Source organism: Girardinichthys multiradiatus, chromosome 17, assembly GCF_021462225.1.
Source record: "Girardinichthys multiradiatus isolate DD_20200921_A chromosome 17, DD_fGirMul_XY1, whole genome shotgun sequence".
Taxonomy (NCBI): domain Eukaryota; kingdom Metazoa; phylum Chordata; class Actinopteri; order Cyprinodontiformes; family Goodeidae; genus Girardinichthys; species Girardinichthys multiradiatus.
In genome coordinates, this window is record NC_061809.1 from 27,604,974 (window position 1) to 27,628,671 (window position 23,698).

Genomic DNA, 23,698 nt, shown 5'->3' on the forward strand with positions numbered 1-23,698 from the left:
TAAAACATCTCATTGTATCTCTGGCTGTTTGTTTAGGGTGGTTATCCTGCAGGAAGCTGGACCTCCACCCCAGTCTCAAGTCTCCTGCAGCCTCCAACAATACAACCCTGGAAGAAAACCTTTTATTTAGCTCCATCCATCTTCCCATCAACTCTGACCAGCTTCCCTTTGCCTGGTGAACTAAAGCATCCCCATAGGATGATGCTGACACCACCATGTTTCATCATGGGGATGGTATGGTCATGGTGATGTGTGGTCTCATCTGACCAGAACACTTTTTTCCACGTTTGCAGGAATATACTCGACTCCATAGAGCCACTCTTCCATTCAGACCACATTTGTGGAGTGCACAACTAATACTACTCCCAACCAATACTCCCACAACTAATACTTCTCCCGCTAAGGATTTCTGCAGCTCATCCAGAGTTACCATGAGAATCTTGGCTGCTTCTCTAACGGATTTCCAACCGAAGGGAGAGCATTAATCAATGTCTTGGTCGGTCTGCAGTTGGTCCATCCTCTCCATGTTGAAATGATGGATTGGCCAGAACTCTGGGAAATGTTCCAAGCTTGGGATAATGTTGTAGAACCTAACCTTGCTTTAAACATCTTGATAACTTTCTCCTTGGATCATCTGCTTTGTTCCTTGGTCTTCATTATACTGGTTGTTCTCTAAAGAACCTCTGAGACCTTCACAGAACACCTGCATTTATACAGTGATTAAATTACACAGTGCTGGATTCAGGGGTATCTGAGAAAAGGGGGGACTGAAAAGACATGGGTACATTTTTTTTAGTAAAGGAAATATTGAAAAATATACATTATTTTCCTTCCACATCAAAAATAGGCATTGCTTTGTGTTGGTCAATAAACATAAAATCTCACAATCAATACCAGATTGACACTTCTGACCGCAACCATTTTAGGCAACATAAAAGGAAGAGGTATTTTCCAACTTAAAAGCCAGAAGATTAATTCAAATGGATGTTCTGGTCTTTTTCTGCCTTTAAATTAATTGACAGTTAAAGGATGACTTATCCTCATTATCTTATCAGGTTGAGTATGACTAATAATCAGTGAGATGAGCTCACCTGAAAACCTGCAGCGTCTTGTCTCCACCCTCTGAGGTTGAGACAGTCATGAAGTTATGCTGAGATTTCTACTTCAACGACACTGCAGGAAAGAATATTTAACAGTTAAAGAACATTTTGGTCTGTAAATTTGGTCCTTAATCTAGAGGGCTGGAGCAGAACAAAAACACATTAAATCCTTGTGTGGATGAGAGCAAGCTCAGCTTTTCTACAGAAAGATTAACAGAAATACAATTAAATTTGCCAATTTTCCTCAGCATTTTTCATCTCAATGAGTTTCAGTTTAACTTTCACATAAAATGCAAATAAAAACGTTCAGGACGCATAAAAACATTTTGCAAGTTACTATATTAACCAGGAAGAGCTCAGGATCCTCTAGGAAGGGCTGGATAGGGATGTGTGGGTTCCCCTCTTCAATCGATTCCTGCAGAAGACGACCAATTGTGAATTTATATCATAAAAGGCAGTAAATAGTTTCCAAGACAAAGTTTAAATCATAATGTGTCAGATTCTATGTCTGTGAGCTTATGTTAAATGTGTGAATGGTGTCAGTAAATGTTTCATTTTCTTTCTAAATAAATAAATGGCAAAATAAGACCAGCTCTGCATTGCAGGATTCGAATAAACTCACTACAACGATTCCAGCTCCTAAACTGTACCACCGAGTACTATACCGCCACACTCACAGCAAAGACAGTCGCTTGGAGAAAACTGAATGTTTCTCCAAAATGACTGCAGCCTCCCCGACCCGTTTCCATCTTTGGTTTTCAAAGAGGCCAAAAGCAACAGCAGGGGTACTGGTTCTGTCCTTCTTGCAATAATCTCCTGTATTCTCTATATGTGGAAGACAATGCTTTTAAGTAAGGGATCTAGTTTTTCAGCATCACAGTGACTCCAAGCATCCATCAGAACCAATAAATAAGTGACTTCATAGGAGGAACATTACAGTTTTAGAACGACTGAGAAGCTGTAGGTTCACATGACAAGATTTGGTTCTTGCTGTGAGGGAGAAAGCTGACGGAAAGGCAGAATGGTCGAGTCAAGATGTGGCTTGGTGATGAGACAAATTTTGTACATTTTGTATATTAGCCTACATGGTAGCACATTTCCTTTAATCTCAGGACAAATACTCACTTTTCAGTCTCTTATTCTTCCTTTTCTGTTTTTATATTTTTGCTTTTCACTTCCCCACTGAGGGACGACAAAAGATATTTCAACTACTGATAAACTTTTAATCTATGAAAGTTGTCTTTACTTGGGAGGAAAATGCAACAAAATAATACTCACATGACATTTCAGCAGGAAATTCAAGTTTCCATCTCCAGGTATGTTTGCCTCCTTTAGCTCTCTGTCGCCACCCCTATGGAAGCTGTGGTCTGGTTTATGTTGAAATATACTGAATGTTTCCTAATACTACAAAAGACAGCCAGATTGTTTAATCCTTCTCTTGGTTTATTCTCATAAATGTAGAAAGAAATGTGAGAAATTACAAAAACAAGGTACTCTGAATTCAAAAAGAAAAACTTTATTTGTGCAACACAAAAACAGCTGGTAGTTACATATAACGACCTAAGAGTAAAACTAATTGATCCAGACTGGAAACCTGCTGCTGAGGTGAAAATAAATATTACATTTCGATTGCATGAACAAAAGTCTTTCCTTTTTCACCAGTTGATCCACTTTTACAGTAAGACGAGGAGGAGAAAACCACAGGGTGGCAAGCTGAGCGGGAATGTAGATGTGATACGTGCACAGGTGCAGGAGTCCATGTAGGACATGAATGAACTTAAAGTGCAGCTGAAAGAGTCTGAGGTCTGAGTGGTTTTAGAGGTTAGACTGAAGCTGCAGAGAAAACGTCTCACGTCAGAGCAGAGAACCAAGAGAAGATTCAGACGGAGACCAAGTCCAAGAAACTTCTTACACTAAAAGACAGGCAGCCGAAATCAAAGACATTTCAACACATAAAACACAGCATGTCTATGTTAAACAAGAAATAAACCAAAACAGTGAAAAAATAAGTACACCCTTGCTCCTATAGGATTTAAGGAAACCAGCAGCCAGGTGTACTGATTAACCGATTGTCAGTTTGCTGCTCTGCTGCATTTAGGTGTAACACAATGTCAAGGCGGAAATACATCAGCAGTGACCTAAAAGGGGCCCATTAATCTGACTGGAAACCAGTTTCCCCAGGAGTGGACATTAATCATCTTCTCACCCAGGTCAATGCATTCAAAGTTCAGAGATCTTATTTATCTGGCTAACTGTTCTTTTTCCAACTGTCCTTCCATCATTTGAACTCTACAGGCCTCAAAGAAGTATGTTTGGCACAGGCTGAAGGAGAAAACCTCCTTTCTAAAAAGATTTGTAACAAGACTGTTTCAGCACATTGCAACGAGGAGACCAAAGATGAGGATTCTAGGGGATAACACACGGCACTAAATGTAACATGTCAGCAAAAGCTCCTCATCCCAACTGTCAAGTAAGGTAGTGGAGGGTGATGATTTGGGCTAGTTTTGGAAAGGCTCACATCAGACCCTAGAGCTGAAGCTTGGTCCAAACTGGGTCATCAGCAGGACAGTGATCCCAAACACAGCAGCTAATCTACAATAAAATGCCTGAAAAAGACAAGGTGCTGCAACGGCCCAGTCAAAGTCCAGATTTTACACCTGACAGAAATGCTGTGTTGGGACAGCTGTTCAGAGGCAAACGTTGGAAAGAAGACTGGGCCAAAGTTCCTCTACGACGTGAGAGACTGAATGAATCAGACAGGAAAACTTTACTGAGAAACTGCTGCTAAAAGTGGTTCTAAGAGCTGCTGTATCATGGGGTGTACTTACCTTTATACACTGATGGTTTGTTTTTGTAAAATAAACAACATGGTGGAATAGAACTTGCTTTTATGTCCATCTGAGGTCCGATTTAGATCCACTATCTCTAAGAATCAAACGTATTTCCTCTGAAAGCAGCCAAGAGGTTTTGGGGGAAACATTAAAACCTGTTTTGGACTCATTAATGCAGACGTGAGGGTTAATCTCCTTCATGCCCAACCTGACCACCTCCTCTGATGACCACTTCCTCTCCTGATGCCAGCTTCCTGTACAGCTGCAGCAGGTCGTCCGGCTGCGGCACCTTCGACTCTGGCGTGGAGGGGATGTCAAAATCCGATGAGGCCTGAGATGCTGGCAGCTCCTCCAGTTCTGATTGGACACAATCAGAACTGGTATTCTGGGTCTGTGGGTGGAGGATCACTGTGTCTTCCAGGTTCTGTGAGGAATGACTGGACAGTGAGGCGGACAGGGTCAGGCTGAAGGTTTCCACGTTGTCAGGTGTTTGGTCCTCATCGCTGAACAGATCTGGGGTCTGTGATCCAGTCTCTCTGGAGGGGGTGGTGGCTGCAACGGAGCAGCAGGAATGTGATTGGCTGTTCTGGCTGTCACTCAGCGGCTCTGTGGTGAAGAAATCCTCCCATTTTGGTGAATCTCTTCCTTCCTCCGTCTTTTTTATGTCTGCTTTTCCCTCGTCATCCTCATCGCTGTCGTCCTCACCGTTGGACTCAGTGCAGTCAAAGTAGTTCTGTCCAACAGACGTCGTGTCAGAGACCAGCGGAGGTATTGACATGGCCACAGGGGGCGCTATTCTCACAGGCGGCGTATCTAAAGTCAACAAACAAAATTACTGTTCTGTGGCACAATTGCAGTGAGACACCCAATCAGTTTAGTCACATTCTGACCAAAATAAGAGGGTGATAATTGTGAAGTGGGAGGAAGATGATGATTGCCTCTTTTTAACCCTAAATCAATTCCAGTGCAACTAATTGCCTTCAGAGGTCATCTAATTGATGAGGAATTGCTGCAAAGTCAACGACACAATTCAGGCGACTGTCCACTGTTACTTCGTGCTCATCCAGGAGGAGTGAATGCTGCAAGTCACTGACTCGATCCAATCTGCTGGGTTTTGTTGGATGGAAAAACTTTTATATGAATAAAAACTTAATTTGACGGCATTGTTTAATAACTAGGATCAATTAGGATGTATGTAATTGACTTGGAATCTGTATGATTCAACTAAACTGACTTTGTAAAGTGCCTTGAGATGACGTGTTGTGAATTGATGTTATATAAATAAACTGAATTGAATTAATTTGTAAACAGAGAACCTGTGTGTAATTTAATCTCAGTACAAATACAGCTGCACATCACCCTGAACACACCACGCCCACAATGAAACGTGGTGGTGGCAGCATCATGCTGTGGGTATCTTGTTGTTCAGTGGGGACAGAGCTGACGGGTGGAGCTGAATCCAGGATGATCCTGGAAGAAAGCCTGTTGGAGGCCGTAGAAGACTGAGGCTGGGGTTGAGGTTTTCCTTCCATCAGGACAACCACCCTGAACATACAGCCAGAGATCCAATGGGACGGTTCAGAACAAAGAATATTCATGTATTAGAATGTCCTAATCAAAGTCCAGATGTAAATCCAACCGAGTCCGTGGTAATACTTGAAAATACATTTTTGCAGATGCCCTCCATCCAATCTGACAGAGCTTAAGCTGTTTAGCTCAAAGAAAAATAAAGCTTCATTCTGCTGTTAGAAACACAACCCAGAGGACCTTCCGGCTGTAAATGACTCAGAGGCTAAACACAAATGTAGGCCACACTTTTCAGATTACATTTACTAAAATAAACTCAAGGCCACGAATCATTTTCCTTCAAATTTTGATCTGAAGTTCAGAGGGTATGAATACCTTTGGAACATACTGTACTCTCCAAAAGTACTAATATTAAACACAGCTGCACATTTATAAAAGCGTACCAACACATTTCCACAGGTTATCGCTGCTTTTTGCTCAGTACAAGCTAGGCATTTGATTTATTTTGTGGCATCTTCTTATCTAAAGTATTCATTTTACATTCTTGTTTAACTGTAGCTGCTGTGTCAGACATAAGATACTTAAATACCCAAATAAAAATGTTTGTTTTGGTTGGAAAGAGTTAATTAAATCAGAAAATGTTCAAAACTATACTTAAGTTTTTGACCAACATAAAAAGGGTACCGTTTTCTGGTTCCTGGTTAAGACTCATCTTCTTCCTGACCGGAGCCAGATCCAAACCTTCAAACAGCTCATCATCGCTGCCCGAGTCTGAACACAGAAACATGAAACCAAACTTCACAGCTGAAAGCAACAAGAACTAAACGCTGCCGATTTTAGAGTTCATTTAAACTGGTTGGTTTCCTGACTGAGACCCAGATTTCAACCATAATCCACATTTCTGAAGACATGAGGTTCAGGTTTGGATGTCCATACGGGATTATCTTGCTGTCGGAACACCCAAATGTGACCATCTGACCTAAACTTTCCTTCTTCTAAAGAGAGGAAATTGGTTCAGATGTTCAGGAACAACCCAGGAACCAACTTGACTCAAGGCTGGAGAACAGTTTGATGATCATACAAGAAGAGTTAAAATAAGGCTTTCAAACCCAAGAACCAATATACCAACAGTAAAGCATGTACCATGCTGTGGGGCTCTACGGTGAATGGAAAAATAAGCTAGAAGATTGAGATTTAGACACAGTGGGATGTTCCAGCAGGATAATGATCCCAAACAGATCCAAAATGGACCTTCTTGCTGAAAGGGGAACAGCGCTACCAACTCTGCCACCATGCAGTCATGTCACATAAAAACTACCAATTTAAATGAACACTGGCAAAAGGAGTGGTCAAACACACATCCAGAACCTTGTTGATGGAGTGGTCAAGGTCAAACGTGATGAGATGTTCCATCAGATATCAGTAGAGATTAATGTTTAAATTTGAGCCTGCACATATAATTTGGATCAGAGAAAATCCACAATAAAGTCACTAAACTAATGGCAGATGTACGATTTATAATCACCCTGGAAAGCCCAAGTTAATAAGGTTAAACTCTGGAGCGGAGCTGTATTTCTGAAGGCCAACGATGGGTTCAGTGTTTCAGCAGGAAGGAAGAAATGAGCTCCTCGGGAAACTACGAGATAATTGTTGCAATGTTTGCTGAATAAAACTTGTTTTAAAGAAGTAGCTGCAGAACCAACTTCCCATCTTATCTTGAAATGTGTTTTAAAAGATGAGAACCAGGACCCTAAATGTGCCTGCTGTTATGGGCCTGCATTACTTCCACTTGGATTATAGTTAAAATTTATAACTTTTTTCCCACAACAGTTGGCAAATACAGACGTTTTACTCCATTACTCTAATTGTCTTCTATTTCAACTTTCAGTCTTTGTCGTCGTCTTCTTGATTTTTCCAGAAAAATTCCTGTTTTTTTATGATGGGCATTTTCTTTTTTAGTGGTGTCCAACTCTGATCTTCAGGTTCCTGGGTTCTGCAGGCTATAGTACATCTAAAAACACCCTGTTTCAACACACAGATTCAAACCGCAGGATTACGTGACCCAATCATTTAAGTCATGCGTGCTGGACCAGAGAAGCATCTGGAACATGCAGAACATCGGCCCATAGAAATCAGGTTTGGACACCACTGCTGTCAGATAGAAAGGAAATGGTTTAGTGTTTGTCACCGTGAGTCAGCCGCTGAACTCTGCGTCGCTTCAGGACTCCCAGAGGCTTGTATATGAACGCTGCTCCATCAGGCTGGTTCCTGCACATCAGCCTCAACCTGAACAGACATAAGGAAGCGTTTCTTTTATAATGAGCTGGTTAACATTCAATGAAGGGCTGGAATGATTCTGCAGCTTTCAGTTTTAAACCCTGGGGACAGAGTCAGGATTGCAGTTTCAGTCAACTTCAATTAGGATCCTTCCAACTTTTCAGATATGGGTCTGCAATGCAGGAACGAATGTTTATAAGAGATAAACTAAAGTTACATGTTCTGGCTTCCCGCACATGTTTCATTTATAAAAATTCCAGACTCGAAGTTTCCAGAGTTCTCAAAGCCTAATTTCTGTAGAAATATCTGCATGAAATCCATAATGAACAAAAATATCCAAATTTAAATAGTTTAAGTGTGGAATCAACAGACAAATGCATGTATTGTTAAATCAACTGACCAATTAATAAAAAGAAAAATGAATGGACGGATAAATGGAAGAATAGGAAGTTGGAGGTATGGATGGACAAAGGAACAGAGAGATTGACCCAACATTTATATAATAAAAAAAATAGGAAATAATGTCTAGAAAAATTGTTTTTGCTTCCTTTTCTTTCTTAACTCATCCAGACCTGGAAATAAACCACGTTTTCCAGACTTTTCCAGACTGTGGGAACATTCCTGACACGTTGTAGCACAAAATATCACAGGAAGAAATTAATTTAGAAAACATTGCTCCTTTAAAGTATTTCAATGGTTTCACAAATAAAAGTCCAGCTTGACTCACATCTGTGAGACATCAGCCAGCGTGCGTCCAATCGGGATGACACTCGGAAGGATGTTGACGGGCTGCAGGTAGGACAGGAAGTCTTTGATCTGAAAATAAACAGGAATCAGGAAAATAACTGGATAAATACAAAGCAGCCATTTGTGTGAAACAGTCAAAGAAACTTAAAGACATCTTTTCTCTCAAAGCTTTTGTTTTTCAGATTTATCTGGAACGTGAGTGTTTTTTTCCAGCTCATTTGTTCATGAAATAAAGTTATAAGAGAGATAAAAGTGAAAGTCTGACCTCGGAGTAGGAGGAGTGGAAGCTGAAGCAGGCTCTGTATGAACTGCTTCCTGTTCTGGAGGAAAAGGTATTTATTTCCAAGTATCAACACATGGACACCGCTTCCCCAAACTGACCGAAGTTAGTTTCCTACTTTATGATGACGTTGGTCTTCTTCGTTCTCTCTCCGAACCACATGGTCGATGGTTTAATGCTGATGATCCGGAGCGGTGTCCCGTCAACAGCAGTGCAGCCACACGGCAGCCTGTTGCCCTGGAAAAACTCCTCATCCTACACCGAAATACTGTGCATAAGTCCTGGTCCAGCCTTTATTTCTTAAGATTTTATTTGCATTTTAACTCCTAAATGCTCTCATGGTACAAGGAAACTAGGACTACTTCTATTCTTTTCATAACAGTTTTATCTGAGAAGGTCTTAGAACTTTCAAATGTTGCACCTTGTCTTTGGTTACATTTGAACTAATTTGTTACCTATTTAACGCAATTTTTAAAAATATCACAGCAGCACAGCTTCAAGCTTTGCAAAGCTCCATCTGAGTGATCTACCAGACTTCTGGAACAAAATCTTTTGGACAGACGACACCAAAGTAAAGATGTTTGGCCATAATGAACAGCAACTATCAAGCATGGTGGTGGAGGGGTGATGCGCTGGACTTGTTCTGTACCTCAGCACCATTTAGTCTACCATAAACCCCTATGTATACCAGAGTATTCCAGCTACTAATCTCTATAGTTAAAATGTAGTTTGGTTGGTTGCCAGGGAAACGAATCAAGCAGGACCTGAGGTGCTGTAAAAACAGACCTTCGGGTGTCTACAGGCGTGGATCTGGGATCTGCGGTCGGTGGTCACATAGCTCAGGATCTCTGGCATCTTCTTGAACATGGCCAGACTGCTGACGTGGATCTAGGAGAAAAGATACATTTAAAACTAAAATCCTGAACAGATTTACCCAATTTTCCACTTTCTTATTTCCCTTAATATCAGAACCATAGCATTTTCAGATAACCAACAGGTTCCCCTGAAAATAAACAAACTAAACAATTTCCATGTCAAGATTTCCCTGCTTTTCCAGACTCAAAATGGTCCATCAATTCAAACATTAAATATGGAGCTAAAAGTTAGACTGTAGGGAAGGAACGCTGGATGATGGGTTGATGGAGGATTTATTGGATGGAAAGGTCAAACAGATGGATGCACCTACAGGTCCTTCTCAAAATATTAGCATATTGTGATAAAGTTCATTATTTTCCATAATGTCATGATGAAAATTTAACATTCATATATTTTAGATTCATTGCACACTAACTGAAATATTTCAGGTCTTTTATTGTCTTAATACGGATGATTTTGGCATACAGCTCATGAAAACCCAAAATTCCTATCTCACAAAATTAGCATATTTCATCCGACCAATAAAAGAAAAGTGTTTTTAATACAAAAAACGTCAACCTTCAAATAATCATGTACAGTTATGCACTCAATACTTGGTCGGGAATCCTTTTGCAGAAATGACTGCTTCAATGCGGCGTGGCATGGAGGCAATCAGCCTGTGGCACTGCTGAGGTCTTATGGAGGCCCAGGATGCTTCGATAGCGGCCTTTAGCTCATCCAGAGTGTTGGGTCTTGAGTCTCTCAACGTTCTCTTCACAATATCCCACAGATTCTCTATGGGGTTCAGGTCAGGAGAGTTGGCAGGCCAATTGAGCACAGTGATACCATGGTCAGTAAACCATTTACCAGTGGTTTTGGCACTGTGAGCTGGTGCCAGGTCGTGCTGAAAAATGAAATCTTCATCTCCATAAAGCTTTTCAGCAGATGGAAGCATGAAGTGCTCCAAAATCTCCTGATAGCTAGCTGCATTGACCCTGCCCTTGATAAAACACAGTGGACCAACACCAGCAGCTGACACGGCACCCCAGACCATCACTGACTGTGGGTACTTGACACTGGACTTCTGGCATTTTGGCATTTCCTTCTCCCCAGTCTTCCTCCAGACTCTGGCACCTTGATTTCCGAATGACATGCAGAATTTGCTTTCATCCAAAAAAAGTACTTTGGACCACTGAGCAACAGTGCTGCTTCTCTGTAGCCCAGGTCAGGCGCTTCTGCCGCTGTTTCTGGTTCAAAAGTGGCTTGACCTGGGGAATGCGGCACCTGTAGCCCATTTCCTGCACACGCCTGTGCACGGTGGCTCTGGATGTTTCTACTCCAGACTCAGTCCACTGCTTCCGCAGGTCCCCCAAGGTCTGGAATCGGCCCTTCTCCACAATCTTCCTCAGGGTCCGGTCACCTCTTCTCGTTGTGCAGCGTTTTCTGCCACACTTTTTCCTTCCCACAGACTTCCCACTGAGGTGCCTTGATACAGCACTCTGGGAACAGCCTATTCGTTCAGAAATGTCTTTCTGTGTCTTACCCTCTTGCTTGAGGGTGTCAATAGTGGCCTTCTGGACAGCAGTCAGGTCGGCAGTCTTACCCATGATTGGGGTTTTGAGTGATGAACCAGGCTGGGAGTTTTAAAGGCCTCAGGAATCTTTTGCAGGTGTTTAGAGTTAACTTGTTGATTCAGATGATTAGGTTCATAGCTCATTTAGAGACCCTTTTAATGATATGCTAATTTTGTGAGATAGGAATTTTGGGTTTTCATGAGCTGTATGCCAAAATCATCTGTATTAAGACAATAAAAGACCTGAAATATTTCAGTTAGTGTGCAATGAATCTAAAATATATGAATGTTAAATTTTCATCATGACATTATGGAAAATAATGAACTTTATCACAATATGCTAATATTTTGAGAAGGACCTGTACATGCATGGAAGGACGGATGGACGGATGGATGGATGCACCTACATGCATGGAAGGATGGATGGAAGGATGGATGGAAGGATGGATGGATGCACCTATATGCATGGAAGGACGGATGGATGCACCTACATGCATGGAAGGATGGATGGACGGACGGATGGATGCACCTATATGCATGGAAGGACGGATGGATGCACCTACATGCATGGAAGGATGGATGGACGGATGGATGGATGCACCTACATGCATGGAAGGATGGATGGACGGATGGATGGATGCACCTACATGCATGGAAGGATGGATGGATGCACCTACATGCATGGAAGGATGGATGGACGGATGGATGGATGCACCTACATGCATGGAAGGACGGATGGACGGATGGATGGATGCACCTACATGCATGGAAGGATGGATGGACGGATGGATGGATGCACCTACATGCATGGAAGGATGGATGGATGCACCTACATGCGTGGAAGGATGGATGGATGCACCTACATGCATGGAAGGATGGATGGATGCACCTACATGCGTGGAAGGACGGATGGACGGATGGATGGATGCACCTACATGCATGGAAGGACGGATGGATGGACGGATGGATGGATGCACCTACATGCATGGAAGGACGGATGGACGGATGGATGGATGCACCTACATGCATGGAAGGATGGATGGACGGATGGATGGATGCACCTACATGCATGGAAGGATGGATGGATGCACCTACATGCGTGGAAGGATGGATGGATGCACCTACATGCATGGAAGGATGGATGGATGCACCTACATGCGTGGAAGGACGGATGGACGGATGGATGGATGCACCTACATGCATGGAAGGGCGGATGGATGGACGGATGCACCTACATGCATGGAAGGACGGATGGATGGACGGATGCACCTACATGCATGGAAGGACGGATGGATGGACGGATGGATGGATGCATCTACATGCATGGAAGGGCGGATGGATGGACGGATGCATCTACATGCATGGAAGGGCGGATGGATGGACGGATGCACCTACATGCATGGAAGGACGGATGGATGGACGGATGGATGGACAGATGCACCTACATGCATGGAAGGACGGATGGACGGATGGATGGATGCACCTACATGCATGGAAGGACGGATGGATGGACGGATGGATGGATGCATCTACATGCATGGAAGGGCGGATGGATGGACGGATGCACCTACATGCATGGAAGGACGGATGGATGGACGGATGGATGCACCTACATGCATGGAAGGACGGATGGACGGATGGATGGATGCATCTACATGCATGGAAGGGCGGATGGATGGACGGATGCACCTACATGCATGGAAGGACGGATGGATGGACGGATGCACCTACATGCTTGGAAGGACGGGTGGACGGATGGATGGATGCATCTACATGCATGGAAGGACGGATGGACGGATGGATGGATGCATCTACATGCATGGAAGGGCGGATGGATGGACGGATGCACCTACATGCATGGAAGGACGGATGGATGGACGGATGCACCTACATGCATGGAAGGACGGATGGACGGATGGATGGATGCACCTACATGCATGGAAGGATGGATGGATGCACCTACATGCGTGGAAGGATGGATGGATGCACCTACATGCATGGAAGGATGGATGGATGCACCTACATGCGTGGAAGGACGGATGGACGGATGGACGGATGCACCTACATGCATGGAAGGACGGATGGATGGACGGATGGATGGATGCATCTACATGCATGGAAGGGCGGATGGATGGACGGATGCATCTACATGCATGGAAGGGCGGATGGATGGACGGATGCACCTACATGCATGGAAGGACGGATGGATGGACGGATGGATGGACAGATGCACCTACATGCATGGAAGGACGGATGGACGGATGGATGGATGCACCTACATGCATGGAAGGACGGATGGATGGACGGATGGATGGATGCATCTACATGCATGGAAGGGCGGATGGATGGACGGATGCACCTACATGCATGGAAGGACGGATGGATGGACGGATGGATGCACCTACATGCATGGAAGGACGGATGGACGGATGGATGGATGCATCTACATGCATGGAAGGGCGGATGGATGGACGGATGCACCTACATGCATGGAAGGACGGATGGATGGACGGATGCACCTACATGCATGGAAGGACGGATGGACGGATGGATGGATGCATCTACATGCATGGAAGGACGGATGGACGGATGGATGGATGCATCTACATGCATGGAAGGGCGGATGGATGGACGGATGCACCTACATGCATGGAAGGACGGATGGATGGACGGATGCACCTACATGCATGGAAGGACGGATGGACGGATGGATGGATGCACCTACATGCATGGAAGGACGGATGGATGGACGGATGCACCTACATGCATGGAAGGACGGATGGACGGATGGATGGATGCACCTACATGCATGGAAGGACGGATGGATGGACGGATGCACCTACATGCATGGAAGGGCGGATGGATGGACGGATGCACCTACATGCATGGAAGGACGGATGGATGCACCTACATGCATGGAAGGACGGATGGACGGATGGATGGATGCACCTACATGCATGGAAGGACGGATGGATGCACCTACATGCATGGAAGGATGGATGGAAGGATGGATGGATGCACCTACATGCATGGAAGGACGGTTGGATGGACGGATGGATGGATGCATCTACATGCATGGATGGACGGATGGATGGATGCACTTACATGCATGGAAGGACGGATGGACGGATGCACCTACATGCATGGAAGGACGGATGGATGCACCTACATGCATGGAAGGACGGATGGATGCACCTACATGCATGGAAGGATGGATGGACGGACGGACAGATGGATGCACCTACATGCATGGAAGGACAGATGGATGCACCTACATGCGTGGAAGGATGGATGGACAGATGCACCTACATGCATGGAAGGACGGATGGATGCACCTACATGCATGGAAGGACGGATGGACGGATGCACCTACATGCATGGAAGGACGGATGGATGCACCTACATGCATGGAAGGACGGATGGATGCACCTACATGCATGGAAGGACGGATGGAAGGATGGATGGATGCACCTACATGCATGGAAGGACAGATGGATGCACCTACATGCATGGAAGGATGGATGGACGGATGGATGGATGCACCTACATGCATGGAAGGACAGATGGATGCACCTACATGCGTGGAAGGATGGATGGACAGATGCACCTACATGCATGGAAGGACGGATGGATGCACCTACATGCATGGAAGGACGGATGGACAGATGCACCTACATGCATGGAAGGACGGATGGATGCACCTACATGCATGGAAGGACAGATGGATGCACCTACATGCGTGGAAGGATGGATGGACAGATGCACCTACATGCATGGAAGGACGGATGGATGCACCTACATGCATGGAAGGACGGATGGACGGATGCACCTACATGCATGGAAGGACGGATGGATGCACCTACATGCATGGAAGGATGGATGGAAGGATGGATGGATGCACCTACATGCATGGAAGGACGGATGGACGGACGGATGGATGCACCTACATGCATGGAAGGATGGATGGACGGATGCACCTACATGCATGGAAGGACGGATGGATGCACCTACATGCATGGAAGGACGGATGGACGGATGGATGGATGCACCTACATGCATGGAAGGACGGATGGATGCACCTACATGCATGGAAGGACGGATGGACGGATGGATGGATGCACCTACATGCATGGAAGGACGGATGGATGGATGTACCTACATGCATGGAAGGACAGATGGATGCACCTACATGCATGGAAGGATGGATGGACAGATGGATGGATGCACCTACATGCATGGAAGGACGGATGGAAGGATGGATGGATGCACCTACATGCATGGAAGGACGGATGGAAGGATGGATGGATGTACCTACATGCATGGAAGGACAGATGGATGCACCTACATGCATGGAAGGACGGATGGAAGGACAGATGGATGCACCTACATGCATGGAAGGATGGATGGACAGATGGATGGATGCACCTACATGCATGGAAGGACAGATGGAGGCACCTACATGCATGGAAGGACAGATGGATGGATGGATGCACCTACATGCATGGAAGGATGGACGGATGGATGGATGCACCTACATGCATGGAAGGACAGATGGATGCACCTACATGCGTGGAAGGATGGATGGACAGATGGATGGATGCACCTATATGCATGGAAGGACAGATGGAGGCACCTACATGCATGGAAGGATGGATGGACGGATGGATGGATGCACCTACATGCATGGAAGGACAGATGGATGGATGGATGCACCTACATGCATGGAAGGATGGACGGATGGATGGATGCACCTACATGCATGGAAGGACAGATGGATGCACCTACATGCATGGAAGGATGGACGGATGGATGGATGCACCTACATGCATGGAAGGACAGATGGATGCACCTACATGCGTGGAAGGATGGATGGACAGATGGATGGATGCACCTACATGCATGGAAGGATGGACGGATGGATGGATGCACCTACATGCATGGAAGGACGGATGGATGCACCTACATGCATGGAAGGACGGATGGACGGATGGATGGATGCACCTACATGCATGGAAGGACGGATGGATGGATGTACCTACATGCATGGAAGGACAGATGGATGCACCTACATGCATGGAAGGATGGATGGACAGATGGATGGATGCACCTACATGCATGGAAGGACGGATGGAAGGATGGATGGATGCACCTACATGCATGGAAGGACGGATGGAAGGATGGATGGATGTACCTACATGCATGGAAGGACAGATGGATGCACCTACATGCATGGAAGGACGGATGGACAGATGGATGGATGCACCTACATGCATGGAAGGACAGATGGAGGCACCTACATGCATGGAAGGACAGATGGATGGATGGATGCACCTACATGCATGGAAGGATGGACGGATGGATGGATGCACCTACATGCATGGAAGGACAGATGGATGCACCTACATGCGTGGAAGGATGGATGGACAGATGGATGGATGCACCTATATGCATGGAAGGACAGATGGAGGCACCTACATGCATGGAAGGATGGATGGACGGATGGATGGATGCACCTACATGCATGGAAGGACAGATGGATGGATGGATGCACCTACATGCATGGAAGGATGGACGGATGGATGGATGCACCTACATGCATGGAAGGACAGATGGATGCACCTACATGCATGGAAGGATGGACGGATGGATGGATGCACCTACATGCATGGAAGGACAGATGGATGCACCTACATGCGTGGAAGGATGGATGGACAGATGGATGGATGGATGCACCTACATGCATGGAAGGATGGACGGATGGATGGATGCACCTACATGCATGGAAGGACAGATGGATGCACCTACATGCATGGAAGGACAGATGGATGCACCTACATGCATGGAAGGACAGATGGATGGATGGATGCACCTACATGCATGGAAGGACAGATGGATGGATGGATGCACCTACATGCATGGAAGGACAGATGGACAGATGGATGGATGCACCTACATGTGTACCCCTCCTATTCTTTATGCATCTTTTACTGTAAAAGCACCAGAAAAGTTTTCTTTTTAGAAATTCAGATGTTTGTCCTGTAGACAATGGGATAGGGAATAATATGTTTCCATCCTGTTTCTTTTTTCATCCTTAAATCAAAATCCAGACTTTAAGACAGCGTAGAAACCCTGTTTCCATGAAAATGAACAGATTACAGGACTCAGACTTCTGAATTTCATGAATGTGTCACCTGTGTGCTGAACACATCTCCCAGGTTTGTAAACAGGTATTCGTATCCGTAAGCAGCCTTACAGTTGAGCCACACAACATGATACGAACTCTGACTGATCCAGTTCCCGATCAGCTCTGAAATTCCTTTCAAACAGACCTCCTACAAACAAAGGGAGGAAAAAAACAATCAAACGTTGAGAGTCGGAAGTTTGTTACAATGAAGCAAAAAGACTCACTCGGCTGGGGATCTGGTAGAAGCGTGTGTCGTAGAAGGTAGAGTCCAGATAAACACTCTGGATATCTTTGACCCTGTGGGACACGAAGCAGACGGCTATGAAAAACCCCGAACAAATATCCGGAACCACAGATAAATTTCTCTACCAGGACAAAGAGGGAACTCTCCTGACTTCACCTGCTGCCAGAGTGAAGATGCTCCATTCTGGACGCGTCTCCCATCGCCAACCGGAAGTCCCCAGTGTACAATACGTTTCCTTGGCGACCCTCAAAGAGGAACCTGAGAATGCGATCTTTTGGGTAAACTTTGATTGGTAAACACCTACATTTGCATTAAAACAACAACACATCAGGAATCTGGGGTCAGCACAAACATCACTGTCCCTTTCCATTCCATTCCAATCAACCATAGCTTCCTGTAAACCTTTAAACTGGTTGGATCAACAGTTCTCTGGAGTTCCTGGAGGTCAGACGAAGTATTTTTGGACTTCGGCTGCTTTTGTTTCATTCAACAGATTCCTAAATTTCAACACATTTCCAACACTGAAAAAACTCCTCACAGATTCCTCACACTGAACAGATGAATGAACAAATTCCTTTTTTATAGAATACCACCTCTGAACAGACACCTAATTCCCAAAGCTAATCAGCATCCTACCAAACTGCATTGTTGAATACATTAACGACTGAACAGATCCTCGATTCTGAATAGACTGACTCTCCACTGACTCCCTAAACAGATTCCTCATTTTCAACACAACAAAAAGATTGTCAACCCCTAACAGATCTCCAACACACTCCTTATTTTGAGCAAATTCCAGACTCTGAACTCCCAGACAATGAATACACTCAAATTTGAGACTGAACAGATTCCAGATTCCCAACACTTAACAAATTCAACACTTAATAGATGCCAGATTGTTGCCAGACTGTTATTTCCAAATCGGAACCAATAGATTCCCAACTCCAAACAGATCTCTGAACAGATTTGTAAAACAGATTGCCACTACTAAACAGATTTTATATTTTTGAATAGATTCCACAATAGATGCTAAGACTCTGAACAGACTTCCAGAAAATGAACAGTTCTTCAACGGTGAACAGATTCCTGCCTCTGAACAGTTTTGTAAGTAAATCCAAACAGATTGCTTATTTTGAACATAACTCCTGAGTCTATACAGATTCTTGAAATGATTCCTAATGATCAACAGCTTTCTTCTTCCCCAATACTGAACGAACAGATTCTTCACCATGAACAGAGCCCCCCCTCCACCCTGCTTTGAGCAGATTTGTAAACAGATTCCTGCTTCAGACTCCTGATGCAAACCAGACACAGTTTTGAGCTTATTTTTGACTCCACCAAAACTGAATTTGCAGCACATGCAGAGCTTTAAATAAGTCTTTACGGCTTGCAGGAAATTAGTACAAACATGTTCAAATAAAAGGTGAAGGATCGATTGAGGAGGATGTGACTCACATGACCGATCCAGGACAGTGACCTGCAGGAAGCAGCGTTACCACGATCTCCTCTTTCTGTCCCACAAACACAAAAATCCAAAGTTAAAGAAACTGCATTGACAAACACAGAAAAGCTCCAATCTAAAGCAATGACTACAGACGGGTTTGACTCCTGAAGGAACTAACCTCTCCAGACGCTTCATCCACCAGGGAAATCTGAGTCGGGCTTTCCAGCTCCAGAGGAACCTGTGACGGGTTATTGAAACCAAACTCAGCTTCTTGTGAGGTTCTAAAATCCTGCAGCGTTATCCAAGAGAAGGAGAGGGCAGACTCACTACATATTCGTCCCAGAAAGCGTACTTGGGATTGTTCAGCAGCAGCTCTTTGGTCACAAAGGAGCAGTAAAGTCTGACTGTTCGACTGCAAACAGAAAACAGGAAGGATGTTTTTTTTTGTTTTTTTCCAATTAAACCTCCTTTAATGTTGCTCCCTAATTTATACCCAACAGTTGATTTTATTGTTAGCTTGGTTCTAATGTTCATTTTATTCTCTCCAATATTGATCTGTAAGTGGAAACCTTTTCCACAGATCTCATCATGAAACCTTTTCATTCCAAAAACAAAAAACACCGGAAATTTTTAACAACTTTCAGGAGAAATTCTTTACTTTTTATTATTCAAATGTATATTTTCAAATGCAAATTCTGGCATAATAAACCAAGACAGCTTGAAATTCATCAGAAGCTTTAATATTTAACAATAAAGATATTTTTCTTCAATAATTTAATTGTTATAAAGGTTTAAACAGTAAAAAGTCAACCCTTACACTGGGTTTTAATAGCACATCTTAGAACTTACTGGGCAGTTCTTTCTATGAATGGAGCCGCTTCCATTTAATAGTTTATTTTAAACATAAATTCGTTTTTAAATTAAAATTAACTTAAGAGAGAATATTAACCTATAAACATAAACATAAATAATAACTCATATGCATATTTAATCACATGTTTAGTTAATATTTTAATTATTTGTTTTTAATCAAATTCTAATCTTGGCACTTTTGGATCTCCACATTGAGCTTATCCAGTAAGTTTGTTTTTTTCTCGCTCCGCATTCTTTACTAGAACCTTACATGTTGTTAAAATATGACAGAAGTTAAATAATTTAATTTAGTCCCATTTAATCAAACCAGAGGTCAGATGTTCTCACCTGAACTGCAGTTTTCTCTTCAGCAGAGGTCCTTTCAAGCCTTTCATGTGGTCTGATAAACCAAAACCCAGAACACACCTGGTGTCAAAGATGTATCACGATAGAACCGTAAATAAAAGCCAAATATTAAATCACCTTTGTGACAGTGGGAAAGGAAATAAGCCTGGGCGTGCAGGTTCTCCCTGTCGAACCGGTCCAGAGACACGTTGGGGTACTCCCTCATCCGACCCGCAAACGAACTCATCTCTCAACCGAACCGTTCGGCCGGACCACCTGAAGTTAATTTGTTCTGCTCCAACATCCTCGTCAGAGCTGAGCTTGTTTGCCCGCCCAGGTTAACTGTTCTTCTTCTACGTTCCAACCAGAAAGTGGTTAGGTAATGTCGCCATCTGCTGGCTCTATGGTACACAGAAAAACAGACGCCTCTTGGCTCATTGGCGTCAGTACGTCAGTGTCCGCCATGTTGAGAGTGGCATCTCAAAAAGTCAGAAAAATCTTTGACAATTTTTACATTTCTTCTACCATATAAAACCAGTGGAAATGTTATTCAAATATGTGACTCTGGTATTTTGATCATCTGTTAGTTTTATTTGAGTTTAATGTTTTAACTCCTGATTCCTCTGCTACTTTAGATCTTTTTGAATATGTCCTTTTCCCAGATTTACAAGGTTGTCCAACATCTGTGGCCTTATTGCCCAGGTGACAGTATTCCATCCAGACTAATTAAGGATGTATTCAGTGCTGTAGGCACCTTTATTGTGAAGTTAGTCAACACATCTCTTCCCTTAGGATGTGTCCCAGTTGTTTTTAGACGTGCAGTTTGTACAACCGACCCTCTCAAAAAGACTAACTTAGATCGCAATGTTCTAAGTTCTCTCCAAAATATAACAGAATGTGGTTTACCTCCAATTACAGAATCGTCTACAGCTTCATGGGTATACTGAGAAATTTCAGTCTGGTTTTAAATTGTGTGACAGCACTTTTTACAGTTTTGAATGATCTGCGTGTAACTGCTGACTCGGATGACTCTGCCATTTTAATTTTACTTGATCTAACTGCTGACAGAAGCTTCTCTGTCCAGTTCAGTCAGCTTTCCTACTCTAAGGCTGCTCTGGAGGGTGGTGTTCCTCAAGGCTCCATCCTCTTCTGCCTCCTCTGAGTTAAATTTTTAGAAAGTATATTTTGTCTTTTTATTGTTTTGTGGATGATGCACAGATCTGTTTCCCTCTAAAAGCAAGTGGAAGCCAGTTAGTAGTAAATATCTTAAACTTGGACAGAGCTTAACCTCCTCTACTTGGATGGAAATAAGACAGAGTTTTTGGGAAAGCTGACTTGTTAACAATCACCTGAGTGTAGCAGTACAATTGGTCATTTAAATTGTTTTAGTTGTACTGTTATCAGGAATTTTGAGGTATTTTTATAACTGTTTTAGACTGGCACAGGTCAGTGGAGTAGTCCAGTCTAGCTTCTACCATCTGAGGTTGATCTCTAAAATCAAACACTATCCACCTCATAGTGCCATCGAAAGGGTGATACATGCTTACATTACCTCTAGACTGGACGAGGGCCGCAGGATATTAGAAAATCATGCAATGACAATATCTGGTGAGATATATGCGTATATTCTTCTTTCCTCTCTTTCTCATCTGTGCTTATATCACTCTGTGACCTTTAGCATTTTGGGCAATGTCATTTGTGTCTGGTGTGAGCATATGCTGCAAACTGGCAAAATATTCCATTAGTGTGTAAAATGCAAGTCCATAACACTTGCAACAGAGATGCAACTACTGCATCTCTCTCTATACTGGGATGGACAACTCTGTTCTTCTGCAGCTGGTTCAAAAAGCTGCAGCTCGTCTGCTGACCAGTAAAAAATAACATGACCACATTACTCCCATAGTGTCCTCCTGGGATTGGCTGCCTGTATGTTTTAGGATTGCTTTTAAGATTTTACTTTTGGTTTTTAAATGTTTAAATGGTCAGACATCTCCTTACTTATTGGACCTCTCACACAGGCATGTTCCCAGCAGAACTCTGAGGTAAAACCTGCTGATTTTAGAGCTCCTAGGAACTCCCAAACCTTGGAACTGCACCTTGAATGATTTTGAAATCTCTTAAAGACTCATCTTTTTAACTTAGCTTTTAATTTCAGTTGAGCAGAAATATCAGGCTGGTTTTATTAATAGTTTTTTTTATATATTTTCTTTGTATTGTTTTACCCCTTTTCTTTTTATCATTTGTTTTATTGACCTGTACAACACTTTGGTCTGAGTGTGTAAAGTTTGATTAATTGATTGATAAAAATGACATTGTAAAAGGAATAACTTAAAGTATAAACTTATATATTTTTACAGAACCATTATTCTCCCAGTACATTGTAAAATATCATCTCTCTCCAAAATGTGTTTCTGTGTTAAATGTGGAACTTTTTATTTATAGGTTGAAATAGTCTTTGTGGTATTTAAAAAATGGCTTTTCATTTTTAAAAGAGATCATTTGTGTACTTTCTATAATTATTCTACTGGACCTTTTCTGTGTTGTTATGGCTTTCTTATATGTTTTTCCACACTTTTTTTTTTTTACAGTAATTCAAATATGGTCAAATCAATACGTCGTATAATACATGTAAAGATTTATTTTTGTGTGTGTGTGTGTGTGTGTCCCTATTTTGACAGACGCTTTCAGCGCCCTCTGCTGGAAGCTTTAGACAAATAAAAAAAGAAAACAAAAACTTCACTGGGTTCACTCCTTACCAGTCTGCAGGCAACTGACCTGGCTACAAGTTAAGATGATTTCTTTTGGAAGGTAAAGCGTTTATTGGCGTGGTGTCAATGCGGTGTTACTGGACCTCAGCGTAACAGCAGACGGCAGAAATATGGAAAAAGAAGCCAACCTTGTTAGTTTTAATCAGCTTTGTTAGAAGCTGGACTGAAGCTTAACCTCCACTTGAGCTCCTTGTCGGCATGTAAATTATGCTGAGCAAACATAACTGCAATCCAAGCGAAAAAGGTGAAAATTCACGATCAGCTACAGATTAGAAATGATTAAGAATATCGACTATCTTGATCGATTTAGTCCAGCACTTTTCAGGGATTTTGCTTGTTTACATTTATTTGTCGGAGTTTACAAAGTTACATTATTAATGTTTTACCCCAGGAGGAGGCCACATTCATTTTATATTCTAAAATGCTAAATATATTGTAATAATAAAGTTTGTTCACTCAAACAACTCTCATCCCCACTGAACACCGAGATTGTGTTTAATTTTCAGTTCTGTACATAATGGATGGTAAATGGCATAAAACGGTACATATCTGTGCAGTATTGTTTTCTGTGACCATGTGACACATAAGTGTTGTTATCTATATATTAGAGACATTTCATGCCTGTTCAGTCGTCTCGTGACTCTATATGGGACTAAAGATTAGTTTTTTCT

At 43.2% G+C, this 23,698-nt stretch overlaps 1 protein-coding gene across 1 annotated transcript; it reads right to left on the minus strand.

Annotated features, from left to right (window-relative positions):
• Positions 1 to 2,600: 2,600 nt before the first annotated feature.
• Positions 2,601 to 20,645, minus strand: dclre1c (DNA cross-link repair 1C, PSO2 homolog (S. cerevisiae)). Its single transcript, XM_047390165.1, has 15 exons — positions 20,398 to 20,645; positions 20,263 to 20,314; positions 19,390 to 19,474; positions 19,241 to 19,300; positions 19,074 to 19,129; positions 17,775 to 17,876; positions 17,599 to 17,671; positions 17,382 to 17,522; positions 9,549 to 9,650; positions 8,881 to 9,017; positions 8,748 to 8,802; positions 8,463 to 8,551; positions 7,647 to 7,744; positions 6,143 to 6,229; positions 2,601 to 4,744 (listed from the first exon to the last, which is right to left on the minus strand). Exons 1-15 carry the CDS (start codon positions 20,504 to 20,506, stop codon positions 4,119 to 4,121), a joined length of 1,872 nt encoding a protein of 623 aa, XP_047246121.1. The 5' UTR covers positions 20,507 to 20,645; the 3' UTR covers positions 2,601 to 4,118.
• Positions 20,646 to 23,698: the final 3,053 nt, after the last annotated feature.